Source organism: Dermacentor silvarum, chromosome 7 (assembly GCF_013339745.2).
Source record: "Dermacentor silvarum isolate Dsil-2018 chromosome 7, BIME_Dsil_1.4, whole genome shotgun sequence".
NCBI classification, from domain to species: Eukaryota; Metazoa; Arthropoda; class Arachnida; order Ixodida; family Ixodidae; genus Dermacentor; species Dermacentor silvarum.
The window spans coordinates 157189347-157204820 of NC_051160.1; the positions used below are offsets into that span (position 1 = coordinate 157189347).

At 48.8% G+C, this 15474-nt stretch overlaps 1 protein-coding gene across 4 annotated transcripts in view; it reads left to right on the forward strand.

The window, feature by feature from the left end:
* LOC119458616 (kinesin light chain) overlaps window positions 1–15474 on the forward strand; it is a 441510-nt gene that overhangs the window by 74217 nt on the left and 351819 nt on the right. The window contains exon 5 of one of the 4 annotated variants that reach the window (XM_049671310.1): window positions 7169–7442. The exons of the other annotated variants lie outside the window; for them this stretch is intronic. Within the exon in view, the coding sequence (XP_049527267.1) occupies window positions 7169–7442 (274 nt within the window). The remainder of the gene's footprint in view (window positions 1–7168; window positions 7443–15474) is intronic. 4 annotated transcript variants of the gene reach the window in all.

Here is a 15474-nt window from a genome sequence, read left to right on the forward strand (position 1 = left end):
ATAGCAACAGTTGCGCCGCCACAGCTGTGGCCTCTCCCCCTTACATTCTCCCAGCAATCACGTGATGGCACAGCGGCGGCGTCCAACCGTCCGTCCGTCCATCCGTGCCCTGGAACGGTGCCAGCCGTGGCCTCTCCCCCTCACACTCTCTCAGCAATCATGTGATGGCACAGCGGCGGCGTGCCATCACGTGATTGCCCGGTAATAATTCCACGGCAAGCGGTCCGGAGAAGCGCCCCAAGAATGTGGATTCCCCTGATACCAAACATCAGAAGAAGGATGAGCGAATGCGCATGCGGCGGGCTAACATTTCACCGAGCACCAAGGCCAGGGAAGCGGAAAGAAAGCGGCAGCAGTGAGTGGCCATGCCTATTCCACTGGGAGTGTCATGCACAAAAAAAAAAAGAAAAAAAAAAGACATGGCATGGTCAATCGAATGGCCGCAGGCTTTCACCGAACACACTTTGGAATTTACAAAGTGTCCTTCAAATTTTAACACCTTGGACTCCGCAATCAAGCACATCGTGCTCATACTCCTTGAACCTGCAGCTAAGCATTTCATGCATCGCGTTTTTATTTTATTTATTTGTTTATTTTTTCTTGGTCACAATCCTTTAGCTACAGTGCAGGTCGGGACAATCGAAAGTCGTGAAAAGTAGGGGGTGTGTCTTATACAAAGGTGCGACTTATACACTGGGAAATATGGCATATACGCGTCCATGCACATCTCCGATCACAGTATGAGTGCAAAGACGTCTAATAGCTGCACTGGTACAGTCGCAGACTAATAATCCGGACATGCTCGGTAATTTGGACACCTTCGCGGCACCGCCAATGGCCCTGTGGACTTAATGTGTAACGACTACCAAATTTCGGACAGCCGCCAGCTCTACATACGATTATCCAAACTCCATCCGTGACTGTAGCGTACACGGATTCTGCCCGCCATTATCTCCTCTGACAACCTCAATGAGACATGAAGTTTGGCCTCAGAGATACGAGATATCAAGTATGGCCTCAGAGATTACACGTAAAATGGTAATTCCTGAGGCCTTGTCTCGGTCGCAGCACTACGCGTCAGATTAAATTACAAATTCTGATCTTGGAGGCTTTGGCTGAATTGTGAGGTCGCATCAACATCGCAATCATCACATCCTATTCCGGCATCCCAGCACATAGCCCACCCTCGCCATTTTGTTTGTTTAGTTGGTGTTCCAGACAGCGCTCTGCAGGCTTGTGGTCTTTCTTGTGAAATTATCGACAGGCCGCGTCAAATGGCACCAATGGTCCCCTCGCAGTCCGACTCTGAATGAGTCTTGAGTCGCTGTCCGAATGACCCCGACTCCGCAACTGAAGAGCCTGAACTGCCGCCTACCACAACGAGCTCAAATGCGGACATCATTGATCACCTGCTAGGCTGCGGTGTGCCAATTCGTGCCGCCGTTACATTGGAATACTTTGCAGACATTGACAGCGCGGTGTTGTGTACCGAACTGAACGATGACGAAATAATTGAGCAAGTTCCCCACCGTCAAACAGCGACTCTAACTCGGATGATGATGTGCCGTGCCAATCTGACTCGAGCCTTTGCAGTCCTTGCATCAGCATACAGCGGCAACTGAAAACCGGCAGAAATATAGGCGTACTTGGTTGCACGTAAGCGGAAGTGTGTGCAGCAATAAATTGACCATTTCTAGCACAGGGGCATTAGAACGTAAATAAAAGTATCTTTTTTGGGCACATTTGTTTTTTCGGACATTCGATAGTTCAGACTTATTTATGTTCCCTGTGAAGTCAGATTTATAGGTTGTCGACTGTTGTAATTCAGAGCTATTTGTGGGGCTGTTGGGGTGATTTGAGCCCTGTATATGAGACCATAACCAGTCCTAGTAAATGTTCAGGCGTTAAGATATCTAATGACTGTGCTGGTGGCCATTCAGTCATTCAAAGCTCTTTCTGATGTTGCTGTGGCCCAGGTAAAAATGAGCAAAGTATCTTAGCCCCGCCCTCCCCCCTGCCCTCCTCCTTATCAAGATTCCTGCCTGTCAAAGGCAGGACAAAGGCAGGAATCTTGGTTATCAAAAAGTTACTACTTTGCTTTGAATCTCCTACCTTTAAGAGTGCCGACACAAAATTTTGTAATTTGTTTTGCTTTGCTAAATAACTGTTGACCTTGTAGAGACAGTATGACACCTCGATTCCTCTAACGCACAACAAATGAATAATTGCACTGCCCTTTAATGTGACAACGTCAAAACATGTCAAAACAGGAAACAAATGGAACATGGCTGTCGTCGTTCACCATGGCTCTTCAAAATGTTAGAGAAAAAGTTGTCGCAGTTTCGCCTGAAAGGCGAAGCATCAACTGCGATAGCAAATTTGTAGAGAGCTATACGGAGTAATGATAGTAGCTTTATCAGCTGTATAAACTTGGACATCAGCAGCACCGGCAACACGCAGAACTGTTGTCGACGCCGTCGGCGTTTTGCCCGCGTTCGCACAAAATGCGCGCGGCGTTGGTGACTGTTGAAGGAGCCTCTGATATAAATAGGCACTTGGTGCCGCAGCTAAACGTCCGCTCCCTTCCCTCCCCCCCCCCCCCCCCCCCCCGCCACGGCCTTTCGTGCGTCAGAAGAAGGCGCGTTTGATCTACATATATGGTGATTGTAAAGGAGGAAAGAGACGCCTACTTCTGCAGCGCTTAAGGGAGCACGGCACAGAACGCGCGTTTGTTCTCCGCCGTGTGTTCACTCCCCGTTAAAGCGCGCGTCCCTCGCGCCCTTTCACTCGCACATACAGCGTTCGGCGGCGCGCGGCGACGATTTCATCTCCATTGACGTCATACGGAACCTCACGGCGACGGCGACGCCGACGGCAGAAATCTGCTTTGGAGTGTCCATATAATTGCTATCGCAATAATAGGTAGATCATGCTCAGGGCAAATCATCGATACGGAGGCTGGTGTAGTAGTGGCTGAAACCGTACTGTGACTATCTTGCCGAAACGTTTGGGTGACAGGATAATGGGGGTGCGCAGGGTGCGGTGCACTCCGAGAGAAGTGACAGCGGAGGACCAAGCTTTTACCGTGTGTCCCGTGTGGACAAGTGCAGAGTGAAAGGGCATAGCATGGCTGACACCCAGCTTTTGGCAGCACAACCATTGTGTGGCTCACTGTGGCTGTTACCAGGTTGACTGACGTGTGTGTCAGTAGTCTGTGATAATACGGGACCACTACCTCAGATTTTGGTTATGTAACAGACACCCTTGTCAACAGGTCTTACGCTGTGAAAGCAGTGTTGCAATTGGCATTAGGTTGCAGGCGCGGGATCCAGGGGGGATGTCCGGATATCCTGACCCCCCCCATTCCGATTTCTGCATCGCCTTCTCGCTGACAGGGGGATGGCCCTGTCGCACAAAAAAAATATGGCCACCAGCATTCTTCAAAAGTATTTTTCGCGAGTACCAGTGGTATCAGCCATGTAGAAGTAAAGCTAGCTCGCTCACAAGCTTAGTTGTATTCCGTAGGAGTGTGGTGTCGCGAAGTTGCCGTAGCTATTTTTTCTCATGAACACCTTGGACCTCCTGGCGCCTGCCGTGCCTTACTCGTCCCGTCGGTGGCGTCAAATGAACGAGGGGCCGTCCCTTTTGCCAAACACGCCGAGGTCTGCTCGAGCGCCTTCGCGCCTGATTAACTTAGTTTCCCCTTGGAGTGTCAACGGTTGCCTCATTGGCTGTCATCGGTTCCGCGACCAACCTGCTTAATGAAAGAGATCTCTTGCTGAAGTGTTCATATATAAATAATAACAACTAACAGCTAAACTAAGAACTACACATAGGCAACTTTTTTTAACTGTAGCGCTCATTGTGATCACAGTTACACGTTGACAATATCCAGTACGAGCACAGTACCGTTTGTACGCTTTAAGTTTTTCATTGTAACTTCGCAGTTTTATTGTCGTACATTAAGCATAGGAGGCTTAAGCCCACCGGATCCGTTTATCTGAGTGGGCGTTCTCGCGGAGCGTGGCGAAAGCCTCGAGCCGCGGCTGCGAAGTGGGGGAGCGTGACGTCAGCAGCCAACGCCAGCGCGCGGGCCAAGGATGGCGTCCCGTGGTTAGAGAAACAGGAGCAGATGTGCGCCTTGTGTTAAAGGATGGCGTCGCTTGGGAAACAAAACATGAAGACGCTGGCTCGCACTCTCGCCTACTACGCCACATCGTTATTCTTGTAGGTGGCGTCGTGAGTCTTCATACGCGGTGATTCGCATATCGTAAACAACCAGCGTAGTGGTTGCTGCGTTGGAGCGGACTGTTACGCCCATATTCAAGAACGTTCCTCTAGTCAACACACCACCATGACTCAAGAGAGAAGATGGCACCGCCATCCCTCCACAGAAGTGGTCACTGAGCTTCATGATCATTCACGGGAATTCATGAGAATTGTTGCGTCTTTATTCTCGATTATTCTGCGCAGTACGACAATTGGAATTTGGAGTCTGATATCTCGGAGCACGGACACGCTAGAATAATTCTTCTGACTGATACTGTGTAGAAACTCGACTGTCTCTAAGTTTTCAATAAAAACATACCCACTTACTGCAGTCAGCAAAAAATAATTGTTGAATTTTAGTTAATTGGGCTGCTCACAGCGATAATTATCATCTCACTTCGTGCCCCCTTAGCCACATAACTTATTTGCACAGGTGGTCTTTGCATGCCTCCCAGTGCCTAACTTTAAGAAAACTATAAAGCTTAGTTTTATTGCGATAGCAATTATATGGACACTCAAAAGCAGATTTCTGCCGTCGGCGTCGCCGTCGCCGTCGCCGTCGCCGTCGCCGTCGCCGTGAGGTTCCGTATGACGTCATTTGGAGATGAAATCGTCGCCGCGCGCCGAACGCTGTATGTGCGAGTGAAAGGGCGCGAGGGGCGCGTCTTTCATGGGGAGTGAACGCACGGCGGAGAACAAACGCGCGTTCTGCGCCGTGCTCGCTTAAGGGCTGCAGAAGTAGGCGTCTCTTTTCTCCTTTACAATCACCATATATGTAGAGCAAACGCGCCTTCTTCGGACGCGCGAGAGGCCGTGGGGGAGGGGGAGGGAAGGGAGGCGACGTTTAGCTGCGGCACCAAGTGCCTATTTATATCAGAGGCTCCAGCAACAGTCACCAACGCCGCACGCATTTTGAGCTAACGCGGGCAAAACGCCGATGGCGTCGACAACAGTTCTGCGTGTTGTTGCTACCAAAGCCGCTCACCTTACTTCGTATGACATTGCTGTGTTGCTATCGCATTCATTGCTTCGCCCTTAGGGCGAAACTGTGACATTTTTTTAACACCCTGTATTATCAGGCGCAGCCGCCATGCACATGGCTGTATTGGGTAACGTCCTTTTCCTATAAGTTCGGAGAAACCGATACCTGGCTTCGCTACAGGTCTTCTTCTTCTTTCTGGGGTTTTACGTGCCAAAACCAGTTCTGATTATGAGGCACACCGTAGTGGAAGGCTCCGGATTAATTTTGACCACCTGGGGTTCTTTAACTTGCACTACAACGCAAGAACAACGGGCGTTTTTGCATTTCGCCTCCATCGAAATGCGGCCGCCGCGGCCGGTATTTGATCCCGCGATCTCGTGCTCAACGCCTGAGCTGACTGAGCCACCACGGAGGGCTACAGGTCTTGCTTTAGCCGTATAAAACGCGCGTTTATCGTGAGGAAAAACGGTAAATTTCAGTAAATAAGAAAGGCTACTATCATCATCATCACCATCATAATCATCATCATCATTGACAGAAGCTGACCCCCCCCCTCAGAAAAAACCTGGATCCGCCCCTGGGTTTGAGCTGGTGCCATTAAAAGAGTATGAAATTCATGATTTCTTGTTTGTTTGAGGAATCTGGCACCATACTGTTAGGGAGTCAGCACGCATAAGCATAAAAAAAAAATATAAAATTTTGCTTCAGCAACCATTTCATAATTGGAGACATGCATTGCTGAAACACGTGGTTTAGCTAAGCTCTAGGAAATCATTCGGTGCTTGCACTTTCTAAAGCCTCTTATTGTGGCTTTAGAAAGTGCAAGCACCTAAAGCACCCATTATGAGGTGAAAATGGAGCTGGGCAGGCCACGTAATGCATAGGATGGATAACCGGTGGACTATTAGAGTTAAAGAATGGATACCAAGAGATGGGAAGCGCAGTCGAGGACGTCAGAAACTAGGTGGGGTGATGAAGTTATGAAATTTGCAGGTGTAAGTTCGAATCAGCTAGCACAAGACAGGGGTAATGGGGGATCACAGGGAGAGGCCTTCGTCCTGCAGTGGACAAATATATATAGTCTGATGATGATGATGACTTTCTGAAGCAGCCACTACATTTTCTTATGTAATGGTTAAAGGGGCCGTGACACCAAATTTTTGAGCTTGAATTATGCATTGCATATTAAACGGTTTGCATTCCTCAGCAAGCTAGCAAAATTTGAGCGCATTCGTAGTGGTAGAGAATGTGTATTAAAATTTTTTTATATTGCAGTTGAATTGCACACTAGTCTGGTAAGGGCAACATTTACTGGTGATGAAATGAAATCGCACCCCTAGCAAGAGCTCCCTGGAGTAACGGAAGCCAGTGTTGAAGGCCATGCTCTTGTGTACTACAAGTGCCAAAAGCAATTGCAGGAGCAAGAAGTACGTTATGGTTGCCGTACATAATTTTGTTTTTGCATCTGTGTCTCCGGCGCTGAGCCCGAGATAAGTTTCTGCAACCATTCGCCAGCTTGTGCTGCTTTTATCACCTATGTGAAAGAGCTGCAGGTACAGTTCAATGGCGACGCCATCGCTGTGCCGTTGGATGCCAGAATGTGTGGAGGAAAACGTTCAATGTAGTTTCGGACTGTTTATCGGAAGACGACACGGTAATGGCCTTACACTTCCCGATGTCACTGAATCCATGACAAAATAGCAGTCGCTTAGAGGCAGGGATTTCAAATTGAACTTCCGAGTTTAAAATGTGTGCTGCGAGGCTAGTTTTTTTGTGTGTGTAACCATATGTTAGCCCCTCTACTCTCAGTTGCAAGGATAAACTGGGAATAGTTTGATGACTGTATCATGACCCGCTGTAAGCATGCAGCAAAAAAAAGGGATGCAGGTCTTTGACGGAGTCCTTCTTCTGTCGCAGGGACCAGAACAAGTACAAGGAGGCGGCTGCGCTGCTGAATGATGCGCTGGCCATCCGGGAGAAGACGCTGGGCGAGAGCCATCCTGCCGTGGCGGCCACGCTCAACAACCTGGCCGTGCTGTACGGCAAGCGAGGAAAATACCGCGATGCTGAGCCCCTGTGCAAGCGCGCCCTCGACATCCGCGAGAGGGTTTTGGGCCGAGACCATCCCGACGTTGCCAAGCAACTCAACAACCTGGCCCTACTCTGCCAGAACCAGGGAAAGTACGAGGAGGTGCGTGCATGTCTTTCATATACACCATAAGGATACCACGGGGAGCTCTTCTACCCAAATACAGTGGAACCTTGTTCATTAGACCTTCAAAATTATTTCAATAAAGCTGAGTTTGAAGTACAGTCAACGGCCGATTTTTCGGACTCCCAAGGGGCCGCAAAAAAAAGTCCGAAAAATCAGGCAGTCCAAAAAATGAATGCATACATTTTACTGCCCCCAAGGGCTCAAATCGCCACAGGCGCATCCGAAATAGCTTGTAAGGCCTGCCGGTACACTTATTAGGGGTATCTGTGCTTGTACTATGATGGGAGACGGTGGGTGCACACGAGTATAATTTAGGGAAACATGCAGTGTGCCGTGACAATTGCCCCTTCCTACTAATGGTATGCTTCACCGCAATACTTCCCGTATGCTTCACCGCGTAAGACTGTATTGAGGCGAAGCTGACTTTTAAGAACCGTCATTTTTCAATGCGCCGTGCTTTCCGAGCTCTGAAGCCATTGGCGAGGATTAGAAGGGCAGAGTTGGCGCCATTGCTAACAGCGGGGAATTGTTTAAATGAAAAACATGGCACCGAACAGCAACAAGCTTAGTAGCAAACATCGAAGCAGGTAGGGCTAGCGTTGTCGTGGTGGTGGCTACAGCTGCCAGCGGATCTGCGTGTGAGAGCAGCGGTTCTAGGTGGCGATATAATCAAAATGGCGGCGGTGGTGGCTTCGATTAATGTCGCTTCAGACCTGCGGTCGTGGCAAAAAGTATGGAAAATCAGACGCAAAAGAGATTTTGCGTCCGAAAAAAGCTCTTGCTGCGTGTCTCAAAAAATGTCTATAAGAAACTGACTGATTTTTTTAAAGTGTGTAGGTAAGTAAAAAACGTTCTAGCATGCTGGCAGATGCAGGGATCACAGTATGCTAAATCCCTGCAAGAAAGCATGTTTGGCACCTGCACTGCATTATTCTTTTCACATTTACCTTTAGGCGGTTTTGATTTCTAAGTGCTGCAAGGTATTAGTGTATAGTTTAAATTGGAAGCTCCTTGCAACTCTGTTATGCAAAGCCGTGTACAGTCGAACCTCGATATAGTGAACCTCGATATAACAAATTTGCAATGTAACAAACTATTTTTATTTCCCCAGGTTAGTTCTATTGAACAAAACCCGATATAACGAAATTTTCGATATAACGAAGTTTTTCACTGCAAGTACAACTTCGTTATATCGAGGTTTGGCTGTATTTAAACATAATTTGTGTTAGTCAGATTTTACCATGCCTGGATTATACAACGTTCTTGTGCGGTCCCAAGAATGTTGTATAATCGGTGTTCCACTGTACCACACTGTTCAGAAGTGAAGCCATCTTCAGGCTCGGGTGTTGCTCCGTGTGTAAGGTAGCACAATGGAAAACTGCTTAGTTTTTCAAGGAAACATGAGTGGAATATAGCAGTTGAAGAGCCGTATACGTTTTGAGCACCTTGGAAGCGAAGACGCATGCACAAAGTGCAAAAAGCCTCGCATGTGCACATCAGGCAGCTATCTACGAAAGATGGCGCAGCTGGAAAGTGCGATGGTAAAAACTGAGGTGCGTCAGAAAACACATTTTTCGTCATGCCAATGGTTAATTTCACGAGTTTCTGCCCAAACATCAACTGTGATTGCAACTGAAGAGGATATGTTTATGTACACCACATCGGTACCACACGGAGATACCACAGTGTGGCTGCGACTGATGAGGTGTGTGTGGACGAAAAAGGGGGCTGCGGCCCGTACATGTGTAATCTATTTCCTGGAATATTTAAGCCCAAATTTATGGGTGAGGCCTTACACAAGAATATGTGGTGTTGTCATCAGGTGTGGCATTACGGCAACGAGAATATTATTGTCAGATGAAACTTCCTGGCATCAGGGAAGCACAATGCCATGAAACTACGTCTCGTGACAAGATTTACATGTTGTCTCGGATTGCAAATATCGCTTCTGATTGTTTAATTTTGGTGCGGGTTTACATGAGCAAGGATGCAGTATTGTTGTCTATGTTCTGTCACGTTCGTAGTCTCCCACTCAAGGCACCTTTTTCTTTGCTTGTTTGCACGATGTACGCAGGTTGAGCGCTACTACCACGGGCATTGGACATCTATGAACGGACGCTGGGCCCCGACGACCCAAATGTGGCGAAGACCAAGAACAACCTGGCGTCGGCGTACCTCAAGCAGGGCAAGTACAAGGAGGCCGAGCTCCTGTACAAGCAGGTGCTGACACGAGCACACGAGCGGGAGTTTGGCTGCGTGTCAGGTGACAACAAGCCCATCTGGCAGCTGGCTGAAGAACGGGAGGAGAACAAGAGCCAACGCCGAGACAATGCCCCCTACGGCGAGTACGGTGGATGGCACAAGGCGGCCAAGGTCGACAGGTACGGCTGGGGGATGGGCTTTTCCCTGTTTTATATGTATGGCTGGATGGAGGCACATTTTAAGGGGCTCTTTGCATTGTGGTGGTCACAGGTGTCAGCCTGCATGAAATGTGAGCCACATTTCCTTCGTTACTGTCACTGTTGTCCGCCAGTCCTCATGCCTTTTCTTGCTGATGTGCATTGTTTGCACATGGATAACCCTGTGCTGGCTTTAAATCTCGATGCTTCTTCTCATTGGGATCTCATTGCTTCTGTCATTTACCTGGGGTGAAGGAAATTACACGTTATTAAACATGTCATGTTGTTATCCTTGCATGCATACAGCAGCAGCAAATATCAGTCACCAGCGCCACCTCGTAGTATGGTGCAAAAGTTCAGACATGCCATGAAAAGAAAGCGCTCGTGCGCGCAATTCGTGCACACGACAACTGCATGCCTTCAGAACTGCATGGTTTCCATCCATGACTGCATCAACAGCGACCACCGTTTCGACCACAGCACTTGTTGCGAATGGTAGTATCATTATGACTTGGTGCACACGTTGACCAGATGCCTTTAGCGCTGCGTGGTAGCCATCCGTGATCGCGTCAATACTGGCCATGGTTTCATCTGCAATGATTATGGTAACAGTAGTTTCGTTTTGACTCGGGTGCAATGGCTATGTGTGCGATGTCACAAACGCGGCAAAAGCTGTCGAGCATGAACAGTGCTGGCTACATAGCGATGGATGGACAATCTGTTGGCGAGCAACATCCTGGCGAAAAAATATTGGGATGTGTGTGCGGTAGTGAAAAATGTCTCGAATGAAGCCATGCTTGTGGCCGCGCTGTAAAGGAAGTCAACACGGCGAAAGCTGTTGAGCATGAACAGTGCCGGCTACATAGCAATGGATGGACGATCTGTTGGCGAGCAGCTTTCTGGCGAAAAAATAATTGGTATGGGTGTGGGGTAGTGAGAAATGTGTCTCGAATGAAGACGTGCTTGTGGCCGCGCTGTAAAGGAAGTCAACACGGCGAAAGCTGTTGAGCATGAACAGTGCTGGCTACATAGCAATGGATGGATGATCTGTTGGCGAGCAGCTTTCTGGCGAAAAAATAATTGGTATGGGTGTGGGGTAGTGAAAAATGTGTCTCGCATGAAGACATGCTTGTGGCTGCGCTGTAAAGGAAGTCAACACGGTGAAAGCTGTCGAGCATGAACAGTGCTGGCTACATAGCGATGGATGGACAATCTGTTGGCGAGCAACATCCTGGCGAAAAAATATTGGGATGTGTGTGCGGTAGTGAAAAATGTCTCGAATGAAGCCATGCTTGTGGCCGCGCTGTAAAGGAAGTCAACACGGCGAAAGCTGTTGAGCATGAACAGTGCCGGCTACATAGCAATGGATGGACGATCTGTTGGCGGGCAGCTTTCTGGCGAAAAAATAATTGGTATGGGTGTGGGGTAGTGAGAAATGTGTCTCGAATGAAGACGTGCTTGTGGCCGCGCTGTAAAGGAAGTCAACACGGCGAAAGCTGTTGAGCATGAACAGTGCTGGCTACATAGCAATGGATGGACGATCTGTTGGCGAGCAGCTTTCTGGCGAAAAAATAATTGGTATGGGTGTGGGGTAGTGAAAAATGTGTCTCGCATGAAGACATGCTTGTGGCTGCGCTGTAAAGGAAGTCAACACGGTGAAAGCTGTCGAGCATGAACAGTGCTGGCTACATAGCGATGGATGGACAATCTGTTGGCGAGCAACATCCTGGCGAAAAATATTGGGATGTGTGTGCGGTAGTGAAAAATGTGTCTCGAATGAAGACATGCTTGTGGCCGCGCTGTAAAGGAAGTCAACACGGCGAAAGCTGTTGAGCATGAACAGTGCTGGCTACATAGCAATGGATGGACGATCTGTTGGCGAGCAGCTTTCTGGCGAAAAAATAATTGGTATGGGTGTGGGGTAGTGAGAAATGTGTCTCGCATGAAGACATGCTTGTGGCCGCGCTGTAAAGGAAGTCAACACGGTGAAAGCTGTTGAGCATGAACAGTGCTGGCTACATAGTGAAGAATGGACGATCTGTTGGTGAGCAGCTTTCTGGTGAAAAAATAATTGGGATGTGTGTGCGGTAGTGAAAAATGTGTCTCGAATGAAGACGTGCTTGTGGCCGCGCTGTAAAGGAAGTCAACACGGCGAAAGCTGTTGAGCATGAACAGTGCTGGCTACATAGCAATGGATGGACGATCTGTTGGCGAGCAGCTTTCTGGCGAAAAAATAATTGGTATGGGTGTGGGGTAGTGAAAAATGTGTCTCGCATGAAGACATGCTTGTGGCTGCGCTGTAAAGGAAGTCAACACGGTGAAAGCTGTCGAGCATGAACAGTGCTGGCTACATAGCGATGGATGGACAATCTGTTGGCGAGCAACATCCTGGCGAAAAAATATTGGGATGTGTGTGCGGTAGTGAAAAATGTGTCTCGAATGAAGACATGCTTGTGGCCGCGCTGTAAAGGAAGTCAACACGGCGAAAGCTGTTGAGCATGAACAGTGCTGGCTACATAGCAATGGATGGACGATCTGTTGGCGAGCAGCTTTCTGGCGAAAAAATAATTGGTATGGGTGTGGGGTAGTGAGAAATGTGTCTCGCATGAAGACATGCTTGTGGCCGCGCTGTAAAGGAAGTCAACACGGTGAAAGCTGTTGAGCATGAACAGTGCTGGCTACATAGCAATGGATGGACGATCTGTTGGCGAGCAGCTTTCTGGCGAAAAAATAATTGGGATGTGTGTGCGGTAGTGAAAAATGTGTCTCGAATGAAGACGTGCTTGTGGCCGCGCTGTAAAGGAAGTCAACACGGCGAAAGCTGTTGAGCATGAACAGTGCCGGCTACATAGCAATGGATGGACGATCTGTTGGCGAGCAGCTTTCTGGCGAAAAAATAATTGGGATGTGTGTGCGGTAGTGAAAAATGTGTCTCGAATGAAGACGTGCTTGTGGCCGCGCTGTAAAGGAAGTCAACACGGCGAAAGCTGTTGAGCATGAACAGTGCTGGCTACATAGCAATGGATGGACGATCTGTTGGCGAGCAGCTTTCTGGCGAAAAAATAATTGGTATGGGTGTGGGGTAGTGAGAAATGTGTCTCGCATGAAGACATGCTTGTGGCCGCGCTGTAAAGGAAGTCAACACGGCAAAAGCTGTTGAGCATGAACAGTGCTGGCGACATAGTGAAGAATGGACGATCGGTTGGCGAGCAGCATCCTGGTGAAAAAATAATTGGGATGTGTGTGCGGTAGTGAAAAATGTGTCTCGAATGAAGACGTGCTTGTGGCCGCGGTGTAAAGCAAGTCAACACGGCGAAAGCTGTTGAGCATGAACGGTGCCGGCTACATAGCGATGGATGGACGATCTGTTGGCGAGCAGCTTTCTGGCAAAAAAAAAAAAATCACAGCATATCCACGGGGTGAATGATGATGAGTGGGCGAAGCTCCGGAGGGAATCATCGGATCTCCCGCTTAAGGGGACGCTAGCACAAACGCATTAGAAACGTGCAGTACTCTCTAGTAAGGGGGAGCGGCCACAGCATCTTACGCAGCTATTTACACATGCCGGAACGTGCACCCGTGTTTGCCGACGCCATCATATGACTGCTGAGAGAGTATACCCCCCGTATTCATAAACGCTCCTCGACTTGAACCTGACTTGCCAGCGCTTTGGGCAGCGCGTTCGAAACGCGTTGAAGGTAAGGCGGAGAGGCCACAGCGTCTTACACCAGCTTCTTACACGGGCCGTAACGCGCTAGCACAAACGCGTTAGAAACGCTCTAGAAACGCGGCCTTTCATTAATGTTGGGTATTTATTGCCATCGTGGTGCGTGTGTCTATGTCCGCTTCGTGGCGTAGTGGGCTAACGCCGCGCGCTCGGAAGCGAGGGGTCCCTGGTTCGATTCCACGCTACGGACACAACTTCGGAATTTTTTTTCTCATTTTTCTCAGACTGGTTACACACTACTACTACGACGACGGGGACGGAACGGGTGCCGCTATAAGGAGCTTCGCCCCTAAAAATAATTGGTATGGGTGTGGGGTAGTAAGAAATGTGTCTCGCATGAAGACATGCTTGTGGCCGCGCTGTAAAGGAAGTCAACACGGCGAAAGCTGTTGAGCATGAACGGTGCCGGCTACATAGCGATGGATGGACGATCTGTTGGCGAGCAGCTTTCTGGTGAAAAATAATTGGTATGGGTGTAGGGTAGTGAGAAATGTGTCTCGCATGAAGACATGCTTGTGGCTGCGCTGTGACGGAAGTCAACACGGCGAAGCAACGTTGTCGGTGCTTTGTCTAGGGATGGGTGAATATTCGGTGTTGTCATATATTCGATCGAATTATTCTCTATTCGTAATTGACTTCAATTCGAATTCAGGTGTTTGTTATTTTTTAATTATTCGGCACTCCCGAATAGGCAGCCGGAGTCACGGACGGCTGGTACAAGAACACATCTCAGAGGCTATACGTTTTTGCTTTAAAGAGCCGGAAATGTGCGACACAAAAGAGCAGAAATGGCGCTAGCGTCTAACCGAAACGAAGCGGCGGAGTCCGCATTGCCATAGTCATCTGCGGAAATTGTACGTGAATGAGAGCAACGATGGAACGCTTTGTGCCAATTTGTGCCTGTATTACGTTTACCGTCGCGCATAACGTGTGGGCCACGGAATTTCATAGTTGCCATCCATGATCGCGTCGATACCGGCCGCGGTTTTTCCACAGTGGTTGCGGCAAAAAAGTAGTTTCGTTTTGACTCGATACGCATGTAGGTCGCATGCCTAAAAAGCTGCGTAGTCACCATCCATGATCGCATAGATAGCGACCCCGATTTCGTCTGCAGTTGTTGTAGCGAACGATAGTTTCGTTCTGACTCGGTGCGTGCGTCGGCCGCTGCCTTAAGCACTGCAATGTCGCCGTTCATAATCGCGTATATAGCGGCCATGGTTCCCTCTGCAGCAGTTGCGACAAACTGTTGTTTTGGTTTGACTCGGTGCAAAGCTGTCGAGGATGAAGAGCACCGGCTACATCGTGATGGACGTGCGATTGGTTGGCGATCAGCTTACTGCCGAAAAAATAATCTGGTTGTGCGCATGGGTAGTGCAAAGCGTGTTGCAAAGGATGGGGTGCGCCCAGTCGCGAGGCCTCGATCGCCGCTGCGAGAGCCAATGAGTCACGAGATGACGCGAATGGCAGCTTCCGCACTGCTTTTGTGCAAAATAGCAAAAGGATTTTTCATTGGCGCACCGACAGGGGGGGTTTCGGGGGTTGTAACCCCCCCCCCCTGAAGCCGAGTTAACCCCCCTTTTGTTTACCCACTTTTCTTTCTTTGTGCCTTTGAGTACTGCAACTAAGATGTACGACGCGCCATCGTCTGCACACTCGCAAACTTGCGCAAAAAGCGCATTTTTTGACAATTTCCCATGAAGAAATGGAAATTAGTGCTGTTTAGATGGTATTGGCAAACTGTCAACCCCCCCCCCCCCCCACTTGCAGAGATCCTGAGTGTGCTACTGGGATTTTGCTCAGCCATTCCACTAATAAAAGTGTGTTGACGTAATAAGCATTTGCTTATTGTTTTCTGGATACCCGGATAATTCGGCATGCGTTT